The sequence below is a fragment of the Drosophila ananassae genome, chromosome 3L (assembly GCF_017639315.1).
Source record: "Drosophila ananassae strain 14024-0371.13 chromosome 3L, ASM1763931v2, whole genome shotgun sequence".
Classification (NCBI taxonomy): Eukaryota; Metazoa; Arthropoda; class Insecta; order Diptera; family Drosophilidae; genus Drosophila; species Drosophila ananassae.
This window is the reverse complement of record NC_057929.1, coordinates 334,999-352,587: the sequence shown is the minus strand read 5'-3', so window position 1 is coordinate 352,587 and position 17,589 is coordinate 334,999. Positions and strand designations below refer to the sequence as shown.

Here is a 17,589-nt window from a genome sequence, read left to right as displayed (position 1 = left end):
CTTTACTGATTTTTGTTACTTGTTTTAGGCCTCGCGGAGTCTCAGTTCCGAGAGCAATGGCGACACCAAATCACCTTTTGTGCTGCAGACCCTGAAACGTCTGGAGAAATCCCAATCCATCCTGGTTATTCGAAACTCTACCACATCTTCGGGTAGCACTTCAATGGCCACATCGCCGCCAGCCAACGGTTCGCAGCTCTCCACGGCCAGCATCCTAAGCGTAACACGGACCACGAAGACGGCTAAGGGCGTTGCTGGGTCGCTGCACAAACTTAAAGCGGCAGCGGCATCAGCGGTGGCAGCCACGCCATCCTCATCAGCGGGCACAACGATTCTGAGGCTGGGCAAGAGTGCCACCACACTGGCCATAAATGGAGCTGGAGGCAACAAAGTCGAGGCAGCGGCAAACAGCACAGCCACGTCAGTAGGAGCAGCAGCCACCACAACATCAAATAAATTGTCCAGCGCGGTGACATCGGAGCCGGCCAACAACCAGACGCCACAATCGACAACAACGCAAACGAATGTGCCGCTTGGGAACGGTAAGTCTCGAGGATTTTGTAGACCCGAATATCAAATGCGCCGCATAAATAGCCAGGGGCTAGTTCCAGCAGGTGTCTCGCTGATTCTGTTGCAGGTGCAGCTTGCAGGTTGCAGGTTGCCGGTTGCAGTTGGCATTTGCATCGGGGCCTGGGAAACAAAGCCTGACGCAGTCTCCTGGCGTAAGATTTCACGGCTTTTGTTTGCAGGTTTGAAGCTGATTTCGATTTTAGTTTTTAGCTTCAATGGAAGAAGGCTACTTGTTTCGCTGATTTGCCAGGCCTTGGACGTGGCAGGACGTGGCATGACTAGCAATTATTCAATTAAATCGAGAAGCATCTTCAACGCCCCCTCCGGGTTTCGGCTGCACTCAGCTGTGAATGGCTATTGCTCCCATCCGTCCATTGATTTTCACGCCCAGTTCGAAGTCAGCTCCCTGGTGGCCAGTGTTTTTGCTTCCTAGCCAGGCCAAAACAAACACCCAACATGGCAGTGTGGCAGGGGGCTTCATTAGTGTTGTGTGTGCTGAGTAACAAGTTATCGTAAAGTTTCCGTGAGTGGCCAGGCCGGCTCAATGATTTCGAGGAATAAAGTGGCCAAAAAAAAGCCAAACAAATCAGTTCGTTTGGGCGTAAAGTACTCAAGACCTTGCCAATTTGTGGCAATTGAGAGTTGCAACTTTTGGGAATTAAGGAATTAGTTTGTAAGCACGTTGTTAAGCAGTAATTTAAGTTATTTAAGATTACTTATTGACTTACATTTAAGAGTTAGATTTAAGGCACTTCATAATATTTTTAAGAAATAAAGAACACCCTTGTTTCTTTGGTTGGCTTTTCATAAATTCGCACTCGAACTCTTCGAGATCCGAGCCAAGATTAGCCAAGCTGACAATCCTCGAAAATGTGCGCCCTCGGGGCGGCCAAAAGCCAATATCTGCTGAGGTCCACAGAAAAAAAAGTGGTATTTGGCAGTTGGCAGTTGGGGCGACGACCGTGTTGATTATTGCACTCTTCGATACATGAGTGTCGTCTTGGCCAGCCGTTCTGCTGACGGGCCAAAAACGGATAGGCGGATAGAGGCACTGGTCTTAAGTGATTTTTAAGCCAGATTCGAGTTATGGCCGCCAAAGGCAACATCCTTCCTGTGTGGGGGTGTTGAGATTCTCGACATATTGCATTGCTCAAGTATTGCTGATGTTTCAATTGCCGGCCAACACACCCTTAACATGGCTAACACTCTCTCTGTGTGTGTGTGTGTGTTAGAGTGTGTGTGTGTTGAATGCAGACATTTGAAAGATCTCTATCTGATTTGCAGTTAAACAAATTCCAAAGCAAATCGGCCAAAAAAAACACATACTAGCTAGACTATACTACTTTGCCGGCTTGCATTTTATTGATAAAACTTTTGCCAGCTTTTGAATTTAAAATATTTTAATTTAGTTTGACTTTAGTTTCTCTTCTCATGCTCTGCTTGTTTTTGTTTCCATTATCCTTTATGGCCATTAGCTAAAAGGCGGCCAACCTTCAAAAAAAAAAAAAAAGACAAAGCTGAGTAGAAAAACTGAAAAAGCCACGAAATTTACCTTTCGGTGAGGTCTTCTATCAGTATTTTTTCTCCACCGGCAAGGTAAGCAAATTAAACAAATTACCCCCCCACACATGTGGATCTGGATCTATCTATGAGATACTTTTGCATGCAACTCCCGTCATGTGTTGAGTCGCAAAAAAAAAAAAAATGAGAAAAAAATGTTCAGAAAAGCGTGTTACGATTTATTTTCAACTTTTTGTGCACTTTTCTTCTTGAAAAATCCTTTTGGCCGAGCCTCGTGTGCTTCATTATCATTATTTGACTGGGCTCCAGCTCTATCCCTATCTCTCTCTCATTCCACGTCCTGTCTCTTTCCTTGAGCACATAATTGCCAAGAGAAATAAAAAAGTTGGGTGCTTTGTTTTGCCCAAAACTTTTGCATTTCCGTTGTTATGAAACTTGAGCGCGTCTAAAAAAAATCCCAGTGAGGAAAAAAATCCAGTGCCAGAGAGTTAGTGAAAAAATTGCCAACAAAAAAAAAAAAAAAGGATAAAGAAAAGGAGCAACAACAATCTTTTCGTGTGAGTTAAATTGCAAAATATGATGGCCGGCGCCTGGCACCACTTCACACACACACACCGACAGGCGGGGTGAAAGGGCAGCCGGTGGGAGCCAGAGGGGAGAGAAAGGTGTTATCTTGTAGGCGGCTAATTAGATAACACTACTGGCTAATTTGACGCTGCCACGCCCATCACCTGCTGTCAGGATATGCTTTTTTCTCGCTACACCCACCTACATAGGACACTCCGTTTGATTATTGTGTCAAAGTCCTGATTCAGGACTTGTTTGCCATGCCCTGATTTACTTTTGTCAGTATGCCGCATTTCAATTTAGAACTCTAATCACACACTTTTTTTCGAATAATCATTCAAGCGAGATTTTTAATTGCAGGATAGAATAAAGTGTGACATTTCTCAAAAAACAACCTTTAGACACCTAAAAAACAAAAATGAACTGGTGATTTAGTGCTCCCTGTAATTGTAATACTCCATAGATCCATTTAGTGTTAAAGTCACCTTCTTGCGAACTATCCAACTCAGTTGGAGAGCATACTCTCCGGTTTCGATGGGGAAACGAAGACGGAATTTTTCAACATCGAATTCTAGATCCGTGCACTTGAGGAGGTGATTTTTCTAAAAATAATTTCAAATACTTATGATTAGTACAAGGTATAGTTAGGAACTTATATCGCCAACCTTAAAGGGACACGTGTAATTGCCTATCGGAAGGTAGGGCCTCACATACTCATAGGCCAGGCCAATAATCATATTGTTTCGCGATTTCAAAAAGTCACAGACATTAAAGGTAAAATTGTAGAGAAAAGGTCGCCAACCGTTGGCCCTCTTAAAAAACTCCAATCGCATCTGAAAATAATATAGTTATGGACTCTGAATATCCTTATTTAAACCAAACTCACATGCACATTATTGACAGTCGTTTTCTGTCGGAATTGAATGCTTATGGAGTTCCTGTAGCGGTTGATGGCTTTGATTCGGCACAGTAGGATTACCCCAAGAGATTCATCGTAGTTGGTACAGTGGAGACTCTTGAACTTCGTCTCCACATTCAGAGAAGATAGTAGAACAAGAAATATGATCCACAAGGCTTTCATAGTTCTTATAAAGCCAAAAGCCAAACTAATGCGGATTTTATTGAATTCGGCAACCACGGATCCACATAAGTGAACCTTATAATGAAACCATTAAGTCATTAAGGTAATTGGGCGTTAAATTGTACAATGGATGTTTCTCCAGGGCCTATTGGAAGCTTATCGTGGATCATTTTTGACCAATGAAGCAAGGAATTTATAATAGAATCTGGTCGGCAACAAACCTAATTGATTTTCATAGATGAATTATGGTTTGCAAAAAGTATGCATGCTTTATTAAGAGGAGAATTTTGTTAAAAACTAGTAATCTCCATTTTTGGTAAACTTAGCTGATCCGTTGATGGAAAGCTTCAAAATCTTTTGTTGGAAATAACTAAGTTTAATACCATATTCCCCCGAGTCTAAGGGAAAGCGGGCTGTAATCTTCGAAAAATCCATCTCTAGGTTTTCGCATTTCACAGTGTCGTTTGGCTGAATATAAATATTAAAATAATTATATATATTTATGGAACCTTAAACATTTGTTTACCTTAAAGGGACAGGAGTTCTTGAGGGTGAGATATGGCTTCAAGTATGTGAAACCCAGTTTCATTACAGCGTTGTTCTCTTTTCCCATAAACTCGCAAAAGTCTATCGTAAAATTGTAAATAAAGGGTCGCCAGAGCCCTAAACTCTTTTTTAAAACTTCAAAACGAACCTGTGAATATTTATTCAGAATATGTTAAAAATATAAATCTTAATATTTATACTGTCAAAGGAAAAAACCCACCATGATCTTCTTGGCTGCTTGTTTCTGTCTGTAAAAGAAATTGATCGAGTTCCTGGCACGATTGATTTCCTTTATGGTACAAATGGGAAATTCCCCAAAGTCTTTGTCCATTGTTTCACAATGGAGGCTACTGAACTTGGCCCCAACTTCCAATGAAGTTACCAATAATATTCCGAAAATGAACACGACTAACATGACTGCTGATTTGGAAATAAATGTAGAAATGTATCTAACTGGGTTACAAATTACTGTTTAATGTTATATTAATCTATTGGGGGTAACCACATTATCAGTGCATTTAAATCTTTTTTTACAAGCAATGGAGTTCTAATAATATAGTATTGATTATAATATATATTTATTCTTTGATTTAGTTTTTATTTATCTTCCAAACATCTTTATAATCGGAGTAGTTTACGGAACCATTAATAGATATTTTACGACTATTTTGGTGATAAAATGAGATTTGTAAGGCATACTCTCCTTTCTCTAAGGGGAAACGATTGCGTAATCCATCCAGATCGAGTTCAAAGTTCGAACACTTAATTGTACCATTTTCCTAGGGAAATAAATCATTAAAATTGTAACTTAGTCTGATTATATATAATTACCTTCCAGGGACAAATATTTGTAATTGTTAGATATGGCTTTACAAAAGAAAAAGCCAGACTTAAGACATAGTTTTTGTTCTTTTTCAATAAATCGCACATTTTAATCGTGGTATTGTACAAAAAAGGTCGCCATTCTTTGCTTTTTTTAAATGTTTCCATTCGAATCTGTTAAAATTTTATTATATCTTAATTTTTTTCTTATTATTATTGTAGACAACATACCCAGAAGTCATTAGATGGCGTTTTCTGTCTGTAGAAGATATCTATTGAGTTTCTGTATTGATTAATTGAATTTATTTGGCAAACTGGAAGCTCCGCATAATCCTTGTCATGAATAGTACAGTGAAGACTCTTAAACTTGCCATCCACTCCCACTAACGTTCCCAGGAACACACCAAAAATGATCACAAGGCCCATGGCATTGGCTTTGAAATCAAAAATGCGAATAAATGTTAGGATTTGTTGCGTTTTTCCATTTTTAAAACAAATGAACCTTAAAATAATTAAGCAATTATGAACAAGATTTACATCTATAATTGCCAAAAATTATTTAATTGTTTCAAGCAATTCAAAACCAGTAATTAGTTGTAGTCAGTGGTTAGTTCTCTCTGTAATTAATATATTCTGCTGATCCATTGATCGACACTCTTGGTATATTTTTGTAATAAAATGTTAGATTGGCAGCATATTCTTCGGCCGTTTCAAACGGCCAAATCTGAACAGTTTCAAATCTGAATATTTTCAAGGATTGTACAGTGGAGACTCTTGACCTTACCTTCCACGTTCACAGAGATGGCCAGCAGTAGTCCGCAAACAAACCACATGGAATTTATTTTAAAAATAAATAACAAAACCGTTTATTTGAACTTGAAAGTACTCGTTGCTATTAAATGCATACAATCAAAAGGAGTTTAACAACATTTTTAAATAAATAAAATTGTGTAATTAAGTAATTCATAATTTTTTTTTTAGTGATTTATATTTTTGATTAAGTATTTAACAAAGCGTTGAATTACAGAGTACATTGTGGGAGCTAGGGCTATAGAGATATTTTATTTGTGTAGAAATTTATTTTAAAATCGGGTTACTAGGGTTCCCTATAGTTCAGGTATTCCGCCGAGCCATTAACCCGTGTTTTTAGAACATTCTGATAGTAGAAAGAAACCTGCGCAGCATATTCCCCTGTGTCGATGGGAAAACGATCACGTATATCCTCCAGATTAAGAGTAAAGTTATCGAGTCGCCCCCAATCGTTTCTCTGAAAATTAAATACAAATCACATAAATTAAGTGTAAAATTGTAGAAAAAAGGTCGCCAACCATTGGCTCTTTTAAAAAATTCCACACGAACCTGTTTAAGAGTTCATTTTACGGAAAAATGATTTGAAAACGTAAGAAAAAACTTACTATTGCAGTTTCAATGGGCAGATAGTGCACGTAATGCAAATTGAGAGAGTTTCTATATCGATTTATCGCTTTTATTTCGCAATTTAAAAACTCTCCATATTCCTTGTCCAAAGAGGTACAAAGAAGGCTTTTAAACTTTCCCTCTACATGCAATGAGGATATTACTAAAATTCCAAAAATAATCTTTAATAACATTTTTCGAGACTTGCTGTCGCAGTTTGAACAGCAACCCCAACCGAAGGTGGCTTTATGTAGATCGGCCACCATGGAATTATACTTAATGAAAGCATTATATCGTTTACGTAATTGTGCACCTTCAGCGAATCTTAAACGCTTATTAGAAACAATTTTAAGTCAATGAAGCAGCGAATCCGTCAAAAAACCGTTTAAAGTAATCCGCTTCATAATTATTGTCGATGATATCTGTGATCTCTGTGGGCAATATGGAGCGTACATGTACTTTTTGAGGTTTTTAAGGGTAGCCCCATAAAATTTGATGAAAAATCTAAAAAACAATTCGTTTCTGAGGCAGATTGATAGAGAATCGATACACAAATCAATTAAGGTGTTCCACTCAAGAATTGGATGAGATTTGGCCGAGATATAGCCATCCCAGGGAGCTATAGTGCCAAAACCCCCATTTTGAAGAGGTATCCCCAGTAAAATTTTGGAAAAAATTTAAAAAATATTTTGTTTCCACATTCTGATGCAGATCGATGGAGAATCGATCCACAAATTGTTTAAGGTATTCCTCGCAAGAATCGGATGAGAATTGGCCGAGATATAGCCTTCTCAGAGAGCTATAGGGCCAAAACCCACATTTTGAAGAGGTCTCCCCAGGAAAATTTTGGAAAAAATTGAAAAAATATTTTGTTTCCAGATTTTAATGCAGATCGATGGAGAATCGATCGACAAGTCGTTTAAGGTATTCCTTGCAAGAATCGGGTGAGAATTGGCCGAGATATAGCCTTCCCAGAGAGCTATAGGGCCAAAGCCCACTTTTTCCCTAGGAAAATGTGGAAAAAAATCGAAAAAATATTTTGTTTCCAGATTCCAGATCGTTTAAGGTATTCCGCTTTAGAATCTGATGAGTATTGACAAAAATATAGCCTTTATAGAGGTCTCTTCAGAAAGTGTAACTTTTTATTAAAACTGAAAAACAACTAATTTATTAGGATTAAATTAGTTTTCTCTATAATTGTTGTACTCTACTGAACCATTGACAGACACTCTTGGAATATTTTTGTGGTAGAATGTAAACTGTGCAGCATATTCTCCCGACTCGAAGGGGAAACGAGTGTGCAACAAATCCAAGTCCAACTCAAATTTCTCACATTTTACAGTGGCATTCAGCTAAAAAAGAATGTTTTTAAAATAATTTAAGTACTTTTAGAAATATTGTTTACCTTCCAAGGACAGGCGTCGGTGATAGTCAAATAAGGTTTAACGTATTCATATGCCATTCTCATGAGATAGCTCCTATTATGTTTCAATAAATCGCACAGGTTAACCGAGACATTGTATAGAAAAGGGTGCCAGCCATTTGCTCTTTTGAATATTTCCATCCGAACCTGTGGTGATAAATCTTTAACTGTCAGGCTAAGTCATTTAAATTTTAATAAATAGAAAACTTACACTGGCGCCCGTTACCGGCTTTATATTTCGGTACAGGACATTGATGGAGTTCCTGTAGCGATTAATAGCTTTTATTTTGCAGATCGGAAAATCTCCAAAATTCTTTTCAAGAATAGTACAGTGAAGACTCTTAAATTTGCCTTCCACTACCGATTGGCTTAAAAGAAATAATCCATAGATTATTACTGGATTCATGGCTCTTTCTATTAGAACTAAATTAAGTATTTGCTTTGGTCTTTTTGAAATTTTATTAACATGACTTATCGGGATATTAGCATCGTTAATATTACAAAATATATTTTTAATTATATATTAATGCCCTCAAATTGATTACAACCTAGGAATATACAAATAGAATTTTTGATTGTGCTTAATTTAAATATTTTTTATATTTTATACACATGGCAGATGCGTTTTGTTTATTTTTTGTTGCTTACTTTCGAGTGACATGAACTGGAAAATCAGTTTTTAATCGGTTGGTTTTTCAGTTAAAATAAACACGTTCTAGTGTACTGGACAAAAATAACAGATTAAAAACATATATTTATAAAAAATTGTTTTAAATTTTACAGTTTGCATATTATAAACGAGTCTTTTTTGCAGTTTAATTGTGATTTTCTAATGCACTCTTTAATTCGAGTATTCAACCGAACCATTGATGCTAATTTTTCGAACATTTTTGTAGTAAAGTGTAACCTGTGTCGCATATTCGCCTGTATCGAAGGGAAAACGCTTCCGAATATGCTCCAAATCAAATTCAAACTTATCATATTTCACCCATGATAAAGTTTTTTTTTAAGCAACATATCACATAAATTAACTGTAATGTTGTAAAGAAAAGGCCTCCATCCGTTAGCTCTTTTAAAAAACTCCACTCGCATCTGGGATAAGTTAGTTTTCTCTATAATTGATGTACTCTGCTGAACCATTGACAGACACTCTTGGAATATTTTTGTGGTAGAATGTAAACTGTGCAGCATATTCTCCCGACTCGAAGGGGAAACGAGCGTGCAACAAATCCAAGTCCAACTCAAATTTCTCACATTTTACAGTGGCATTCAGCTAAGAAAGAATGTTTTTAAAATAATTTAAGTACTTTTAGAAATATTGTTTACCTTCCAAGGACAGGCGTCGGTGATAGTCAAATAAGGTTTAACGTATTCATATGCCATTCTCATGAGATAGCTCCTATTATGTTTCAATAAATCGCACAAGTTAACCGAGACATTGTATAGAAAAGGGTGCCAGCCATTTGCTCTTTTGAATATTTCCATCCGAACCTGTCACGACAAATCTATGACTGTCAGGATGTCTTTCAAATTTTAAAGATTAAATTAATATAAAACTTACACTGACGCCCGTTACGGGCTTTATCTGTCGGTACAGGACATAGCGATTAATAGCTTTTATTTTGCAGATCGGAAAATCTCCATAGTTCTTTTCGTGAATAGTGCAGTGAAGACTCTTGAATTTCCCTTCCACTACCGATTGGCTTAAAAGAAATAATCCAAAGATGATTACTGGATTCATGGCTTTTTCTATTAGAACTAAATTAAATATTTGCTTTGGTCTTTTTGAAATTTTATTAACATGACTTATCGGGATATTAGCATCGTTAATATTACAAAATATATTTTTAATTATATATTAATGCCCTCAAATTGATTAAAACCTAGGAATATACAAATAGAATTTTTGATTGTGCTTAATTTAAATCAATTTTATATTTTATACACATGACAGATGCATTTTGTTTATTTTTTGTTGCTTACTTGCGAGTGACATGAACTGGAAAATCTGTTTTTAATCGGTTGGTTTTTCAATTAAAATAAACGCGGTCTAGTGTATTGGACAAAAACAACAGATTAAAAACGTATATTTATATAAAATTGTTTTCAATTTTACAATTTTCATATTATAAACGATTCTTGTGAGCTGTTTACTTGTGATTTTCTAATGCTCTCTATAATTCGAGTATTCAACTGAACCATTGATGGTAATTTTTTGAACATTTTTGTAGTAAAATGTAACCTGTGCCGCGTATTCCCCTGTATCAAAGGGAAAACGCTTCCGAATATGCTCCAAATCAAATTCAAACTTATCATATTTCACCCATGATAAAGTTTTTTTTTAAGCTACATATCACATAAATTTACTGTAATGTTGTAAAGAAAAGGCCTCCATCCGTTAGCTCTTTTAAAAAACTCCACTCGCATCTGGGATAAGTTAGTTTTCTCTATAATTGATGTACTCTGCTGAACCATTGACAGACACTCTTGGAATATTTTTGTGGTAGAATGTAAACTGTGCAGCATATTCTCCCGACTCGAAGGGGAAACGAGCGTGCAACAAATCCAAGTCCAACTCAAATTTCTCACATTTTACAGTGGCATTCAGCTAAGAAAGAATGTTTTTAAAATAATTTAAGTACTTTTAGAAATATTGTTTACCTTCCAAGGACAGGCGTCGGTGATAGTCAAATAAGGTTTAACGTATTCATATGCCATTCTCATGAGATAGCTCCTATTATGTTTCAATAAATCGCACAAGTTAACCGAGACATTGTATAGAAAAGGGTGCCAGCCATTTGCTCTTTTGAATATTTCCATCCGAACCTGTCACGACAAATCTATGACTGTCAGGATGTCTTTCAAATTTTAAAGATTAAATTAATATAAAACTTACACTGACGCCCGTTACGGGCTTTATCTGTCGGTACAGGACATTGATGGAGTTCCTGTAGCGATTAATAGCTTTTATTTTGCAGATCGGAAAATCTCCAAAATTCTTTTCAAGAATAGTACAGTGAAGACTCTTAAATTTGCCTTCCACTACCGATTGGCTTAAAAGAAATAATCCATAGATTATTACTGGATTCATGGCTCTTTCTATTAGAACTAAATTAAGTATTTGCTTTGGTCTTTTTGAAATTTTATTAACATGACTTATCGGGATATTAGCATCGTTAATATTACAAAATATATTTTTAATTATATATTAATGCCCTCAAATTGATTAAAACCTAGGAATATACAAATAGAATTTTTGATTGTGCTTAATTTAAATCAATTTTATATTTTATACACATGACAGATGCATTTTGTTTATTTTTTGTTGCTTACTTGCGAGTGACATGAACTGGAAAATCTGTTTTTAATCGGTTGGTTTTTCAATTAAAATAAACGCGGTCTAGTGTATTGGACAAAAACAACAGATTAAAAACGTATATTTATATAAAATTGTTTTCAATTTTACAATTTTCATATTATAAACGATTCTTGTGAGCTGTTTACTTGTGATTTTCTAATGCTCTCTATAATTCGAGTATTCAACTGAACCATTGATGGTAATTTTTTGAACATTTTTGTAGTAAAATGTAACCTGTGCCGCGTATTCCCCTGTATCAAAGGGAAAACGCTTCCGAATATGCTCCAAATCAAGTTCAAAATTATCACATTTCACCCAATCGTTCTCCTGAAAATGTTAAATTTTAAACTTTTTGTTTTTGTTGTATATAAAATGATTTACCTTAAAGGGACAGGTATAGTTGAGGATGATATATGGTTTCAAGTAGGTGTAGGAAAGTCTGGCCAGAAAGTTGGTCTTCCCTCTTAAAAAGTCGCATAAATCAAATGTAAAGTTATACAGGAAAGGACGCCAACCATTGGCTCTTTTAAAAAATTCCAATCGAACCTGGAAATAATATTATGTTTACTTATTTTCAATTCAATTATGGAAACTTACCATGGCATTTTCGGCAGGATATATCTGCCTATAGTATATGTTGATGGAGTTCCTATATCGATTGATCGCCTTTATTCTGCAATTTATAAATTCGCCATATTCCTTATCATAGAGGGTACAGAAGAGTTTTTTAAACTTTCCCTCTACAATCACAGAAGCCATTAGAAGCAATCCAAGGACGCGAACCAATAACATGGCTTTGCAATTTATGATCGAACTGAACCCAAAGATATGACCTACTTGGTTTTTATTTATTTAGCAGAGATGACCTAATGCATTTTCAATCAAGAGCTAATCACCCATAATGACAGTTGTAAACATTTTTCATTTAAATCCGAACGTGATTTGATTTTAAAATATCATTACTGTATTTATATTTAAAAAATTAAGCCTAGTTTTCTCTGAAGTTGGAATAAATCGCTGAAGCGTTTAATGAAAGTTTTGGAACATTGTTTTCAGAAAACGTAATCCGCACAGCATATTCTCCAGGCTCAACTGGAAAACGGTTTCGTATCTGTTCCATACTAACATCATAGTTGTTACCCTTCACCCAACCATTTTTCTGAAAATCTAAGATAGTGAACATATTATAAATTTTCTTGTGAAAATCTTATTTACCTTCAAGGGACAAGAATTATGAAAAGTAACATAGGGTTTCACGTACGCGTTGGCGATGCTGGCAACTAAGTTTCTGTTCTTTTGCACTAGATCGCACAAGTTAACCGAGACATTATATAGAAAAGGTTGCCAGACATTTCCTTTTTTCAAAAATTCCAAACGTACCTGTAAAATTTCATTTTTAAACCAATAGAAGTAAAAATTATTTTTAATATCTTACTACGACATCATGGGCCTGTGTTAACTGCCTGTAGAAGACGTTTATTGTCTTCTTATACCGGTTTATTGCCTTCATTTTACAATCTAAAAACTCGCCGTACTCCTTGTCGTATATGGTACAAAAAAGGCTCTTGAAGTTGGCCTCCACAGTTGCATTCACAAGTAAGAGTCCAAAAATGAGCACGAATAACATGGTCCTGCGCTGGATGTCCAAACTCTATAAATGAGGTGCAGTGCTTGTATTTATTATTGCGTTTAAATGAGCTTTGGTATTAGCTAAATATCAGCTCATTTAGATCTATCTAAAGTATAAAGTTATTAAAGCCAATCCCAATGCTTCATAGGAATTCAATCAACTCGAATCTAGGATATTAATCACTTTCATTTTTGGGTAAAATTCTTCTCCGGAATTTCTAATCAATAACCCACATTTTTACCTAATATGTTTATTAAACTTATTTATTAATTTTCTAAAATATATATTAAATGCATGTGGCATGCGGGCCAGTCGGCTTTCATGTTGCATAGCTGCGCTTTAGTTTTGATTAAAAATTCCAGCAAAAAGTGAGCTCGAAAGGTGTCCAAAGGCTTTCCAGGCACGTGCAAATTCCGTGGCACCTTCCCCGGCTCCGGCTCCGGCTTCGGCCCTTGGCCTCTTGGATTTTGTTATTGTTTTGGTTTCCCCGGGTCTTTTTTTGGGGTAGGACCAAGTGAACCGATGACGAGCCTCTCCGTTTTAGGTGGGCGTTGGGTGGCAGGGGGTTAATCTATTGCGCAGGTCTCTAACGGTCGGGAACAACCCCTAAATTTAGTAGCTGTTGTGCAATAGAATCGGCACTGTGTGTGTGAGTGTAGGTGCTGTTGTCGACCAACCCACACAGTTTCTTGGCTACTTCACAGAAATTGGGCTAATGTGGCTACTTTCAAATAATTTATGGTCAAGAAATGGGTTTTTAGAGATTAGTTTCTAAGGTTTCTAAAGAAAAAATCTATTCTTAAGTCAGAAGAAGCATCTCCTATTGTGGAACATATTCGAACTGTATAGTCCCTCGATAGACACCCACTACTTTGAGGTCCTTACCGCCACCCCCACCCACACACACACCATCCCCCTTTCATATCCATCATCTTCCTGGTTCTGTGTCTCGCTCGCACTTGCTTAGGCCCAAAGCGGCTGGCAACCGACGAATCCGGGCCCAAATGCCATAAACACGGCCCGAATCGCTCGCTTCGGTTTTCCTGTCGGCAAAATCCTTCCGAACCGAAAGTCCTTGCCAGCCGCTGGCAGCTATCCGCTTTCAGTTTTCAGTTTTCAGACCTTGGCCAAGCGTGTCGGACGTGGCTTTCTCTTGGCCTCCGCCATAAAAACAATATATATATATTGATATATACGTTACGTTTTACGTATCCTCGATCCGTTAACGTGAGGATATGCCCCGGGATGCCGATATGTGCCAATATTTGTCCGTGCATCCACATTAACTGTCACCCCAGAGTGTCCCCAGAGCTCTGATTTTAATCGGAAGAGGAGACTGTTCGTCGAGACTGTTTGTTGATTCGCGGATTCTTGCAATTTGCCTCAATTTGTTTATGTAATTTGTTTACACTTTCCGCAAGCCCCTTCGACTCTATTTGTTGTTTGTTTGTCGTTCATTTACATGTTGTTGTTGTTGTTGTGCTTCATCTCGATGTTGTGTGACTTTAAATTGGTGTACTTAAGATTTCATTAAGAAGCGATCTCCATCAGGACTCTGTTAAATGTATTTCACATATCCGTTTTGTGTTTACTCACCTACAGTTTACTCATTTGGTTGTTTATGTAGTGATTTATTGGTTGATTGATGTTGTTGATTGGTGTTTTAGTGTAAACATTATTAATAATAATTATGCCACTTAAATATGTATTATAAGGAAGTATGAGATAAGCTGAGAGTCTGCCGCTGATTCACGAAATTCTTGTACTTTGTTTAGGGACACGAGACCAGTGCTTATCAGATTCTAGTTTTACTTCTGGCAGCTGTCACTTGATAAGTCGGACAAATATATATGTTTTGGTATTCCGTCTAGCCTGGGCAACTCTTTCAGGATTGAACCTTGGTTCAAGGTTTAGGCAAACAATGTAATACCCAGAGAACTTAATACTAAATATCACATTATGTTACATGTATAAATATTTAATCACTTGGCAAGTTAGTAGCTAAAGTTAGGGGGTTGTCCAGGAAATTTTGTGAAATTTCTGTACCAAATATGAGCGGTTCGGTTTCGAGATTTTGTTGACACACCGCCGAGATTGGAGATGGCGATGTCAAGATAAGCGTCGGACCTTATCAGCGGCACGGAGTGACATTATCAACCCGACCTAAGCCTAAAATCTACTCCTACCCCTGCACTAATTTATGGCTGAGAAAAAAATTATAATGTTCAACTTACAAATTTAACGAAAAAAAGAAAATTGTAGGAAATAATCCGAACCGGTGGCGCTTCATTCAGTCAACTCACGTATTCCACAGCGAAGAGACGCTTTCTACGGACAAAAAAAATAAATAAAATAGTATTCAGTGATCAGTGATCGTTTAGTGAAGAGCACAAATGGCGGGCTATAGGTCGCTGCCACTGGCTCCAGTGGCTGCCACAGCAGCGGTGCAACCATCCATGGCGGTGCAGCCGACGATGGCGGCCTACGCGCACCACCAATCGATGACGGCGATGTCCAACAACGGTATTATCTATCAGTCGGCGGTGCACGCCTCCATTCACAGCCTGAATACCGTTCAGAGCCAGCATCGATCCTCAACCACCACCCATCATCACATTCTAGCCACAGCAACTGCCACGGCGGCAGCAACGGCGACAGCAGCAGCGGCAGCAGCCACGGCAGCGGCGGCAGCAGCAGTGGTTGCACTTCCGACGGCAGCAGCAACATCCACGCAACAGCACAACGGCTACGTGCAACAGCAGCAGCAGCAACAACAGCCACAGCAATCGCTCTCCCAGCAGCAGCAACAGCAACTACTCGGCCATCAGCAGCAACATCACCTCCAGCAGCAGCAGCAGCAACAGCAACTGATGGCCCATCAGCAACACTCGGTGGTGCAGCAGCAACAGCAGCAGCAACATCACCACCTACAACAGCACCACCACCAGCAGCAACAGCCCCAGCACCACCACCATCATCACCATCACCACCACCAGCAGCTGTCGCTGCACCAGAACCACTTGTACTTCAGTGGTGCCAGCCTGGGTGGGCCCCATCACCACCACCACCGACAGATCTTCAGCCACCTGCAGAGTGCCCTAATGCCGCTCAGTGTCAGTAAGTATGCTACGGTGAAGGGTCCTGCCTCACAGGAGGCGTGGCAAGTCCTTAGAAGAGTAGCGGAACAACAAGAAGTTCGTATAAAGTCCATAATTTCAGTGGCTATTGAAGTAGGGGAAAGGAAACCTTTATTTTTTAGGTAAACTTCAACTTGATTTATTAACTTGAAGCTTTTTTATAAAGTTAGTTAGTTTAACTAACTAAATGTGTATTAGTTTCCCTAATTCATCAGTCACTGATCTGTTTTGTTATTGGTGTTGCATGATCTGTCTAGTAATCCTTTTTAAGAGATCTATGAATGTTGTGTCTTTTAATCCGATGTGTGTTTATAAGAATCATAAATGTCTAGCTTGTGTTTTTGGTGTTTTTTATACAAAATTTAATTAATCGATGTGTGTATTTTAACTTTTTAAAGTTAAGATTGGAAATATGCCATTATATCATACTCCTTATATCATTTTCTGTGTTTTCTCTTGAACTAGATTTTATTTGTAGCAGCTCCCTACGTACATGACTTTTAAATAGTCATAACTTTAAACTCTGTTTTCGATTTTCGCTCAAGTTACAAGACCCTTTCGAAAAAAAGGAGCCTTTGGGGGAACAGGTACATGGATTTTAGCATTTTCTGAACATTTCATTAAATTTTATTTCATATCTTCCTGGGCAATAATTCGCACGCCATTCCAGCGACGCGTGCACGGGTGGCTCGCGCATATGTTGACAGTCGTTTATTGTTTTGCAAAGGACACCAAGGATTCGCACACACAGACATACACTGGTATAGGAAGAACCGTTACCAGTTACAGTTACCTATAACGAGGCTCACACGCCTAAAACCTAAACTACAGACAATTGAAACAAAAGGCCGCTGAAGAGGCCACCGAAAGGAGGCCCAAAGGAAAGGCTTCCACTCCTTCTCATCCCTTGCGTGTATCTGTGTGTTTATTGTGCGTGTGTGTATGTGATTGTTTGTGTATTGGTGAGCAACAACAATGCAAAATATGCCCAACATTTGGCGTCTTTTTTTTTTTAGCATTCATTCCTGCCAGCCTCGTGCTTTGTGCTGGCTTAGTTTTTTGTCACCTCCTCACCTGTCCTGTCCGCTCTTCCTTGTCTTTTGTTGCACATTGTGAAATATGTCAGCAATTGTTGCAAATGCTCTGCTTCTTGCTCCTTGTTGCCATTGTCACATTAGATTTTGTTGCTGCCCGGCGGCCGCTTAACTTTATTATTTTAACTTAACGGCGTTTTAAGTGTTTTTTATGTGTGCGAAGGCGAACAATAGGTCCCCATGGACGGAGGGTGTGTGTGTGTGTGGAGGCGTGGCTGCACTCGGGTGCAAGTAAACATTTCACACACTGACACGCACACCCTCGCACCCACACGCTGTTTTTTGAACAGCTTCATTATGCGCTTCATTTTTTCGTAGCATACTTTTTTGGGTTGTGAAAAACCAACAAGTGAGGGTGTCTCGATGTGGTTTTTGTGCCTGGAGTGTGCCTATTCCAGGCAATAGCAGCTCCTTAAAAACTTGA

The 17,589-nt window shown here is 38.0% G+C and overlaps 3 protein-coding genes and 1 long non-coding RNA gene across 11 annotated transcripts in view; 1 reads left to right on the top strand and 3 right to left on the bottom strand.

Moving 5' to 3' along the window:
- LOC6495317 overlaps nt 1-17,589 on the top strand; it is a 41,062-nt gene that overhangs the window by 3,194 nt on the left and 20,279 nt on the right. For 5 of the 8 annotated variants that reach the window (XM_032450060.2, XM_014907759.3, XM_014907762.3 and 2 more), the window contains exon 3: nt 29-542. In XM_032450060.2, the coding sequence (XP_032305951.1) occupies nt 29-542 (514 nt within the window). Of the gene's footprint in view, nt 1-28; nt 543-15,200; nt 16,052-17,589 lie in introns of those variants that run through there. The other 3 variants (XM_044715808.1, XM_014907758.3, XM_014907761.3) reach the window with 3 other exon arrangements.
- Nucleotides 2,256-2,961, bottom strand: LOC123257285. Its single transcript, XR_006507310.1, has 2 exons — nt 2,860-2,961; nt 2,256-2,536 (listed from the first exon to the last, which is right to left on the bottom strand). It is a non-coding gene; the product is annotated as an uncharacterized LOC123257285 (long non-coding RNA).
- LOC6495351 lies at nt 3,056-4,616 on the bottom strand. The gene is made up of 5 exons (XM_014907785.2): nt 4,506-4,616; nt 4,266-4,433; nt 3,545-3,814; nt 3,324-3,491; nt 3,056-3,260 (listed from the first exon to the last, which is right to left on the bottom strand). Exons 1-5 carry the CDS (start codon nt 4,614-4,616, stop codon nt 3,090-3,092), a joined length of 888 nt encoding a protein of 295 aa, XP_014763271.1. The 3' UTR covers nt 3,056-3,089.
- LOC123257284 lies at nt 11,537-13,519 on the bottom strand. The gene is made up of 3 exons (XM_044715809.1): nt 12,740-13,519; nt 12,520-12,684; nt 11,537-12,463 (listed from the first exon to the last, which is right to left on the bottom strand). Exons 1-3 carry the CDS (start codon nt 12,929-12,931, stop codon nt 12,293-12,295), a joined length of 528 nt encoding a protein of 175 aa, XP_044571744.1. The 5' UTR covers nt 12,932-13,519; the 3' UTR covers nt 11,537-12,292.

Excerpts from the sequence above, each read along its gene's own strand:
- LOC123257284 (XM_044715809.1), bottom strand. The coding sequence starts at position 12,931 with ATGTTATTCGTGCTCATTTTTGGACTCTTACTTGTGAATGCAACTGTG. Across the intron at positions 12,685-12,739 it reads CACAGGCCCATGATGTCGTA|GTACGTTTGGAATTTTTGAA; the intron begins GTAAGATATTAA and ends GAAATTTTACAG. Across the intron at positions 12,464-12,519 it reads ATAATTCTTGTCCCTTGAAG|AAAAATGGTTGGGTGAAGGG; the intron begins GTAAATAAGATT and ends TTAGATTTTCAG.
- LOC6495351 (XM_014907785.2), bottom strand. The coding sequence starts at position 4,616 with ATGGACAAAGACTTTGGGGAATTTCCCATTTGTACCATAAAGGAAATC. Across the intron at positions 3,815-4,265 it reads AGAACTCCTGTCCCTTTAAG|GTTCACTTATGTGGATCCGT; the intron begins GTAAACAAATGT and ends TTTCATTATAAG. Across the intron at positions 3,261-3,323 it reads ATTACACGTGTCCCTTTAAG|AAAAATCACCTCCTCAAGTG; the intron begins GTTGGCGATATA and ends AATTATTTTTAG.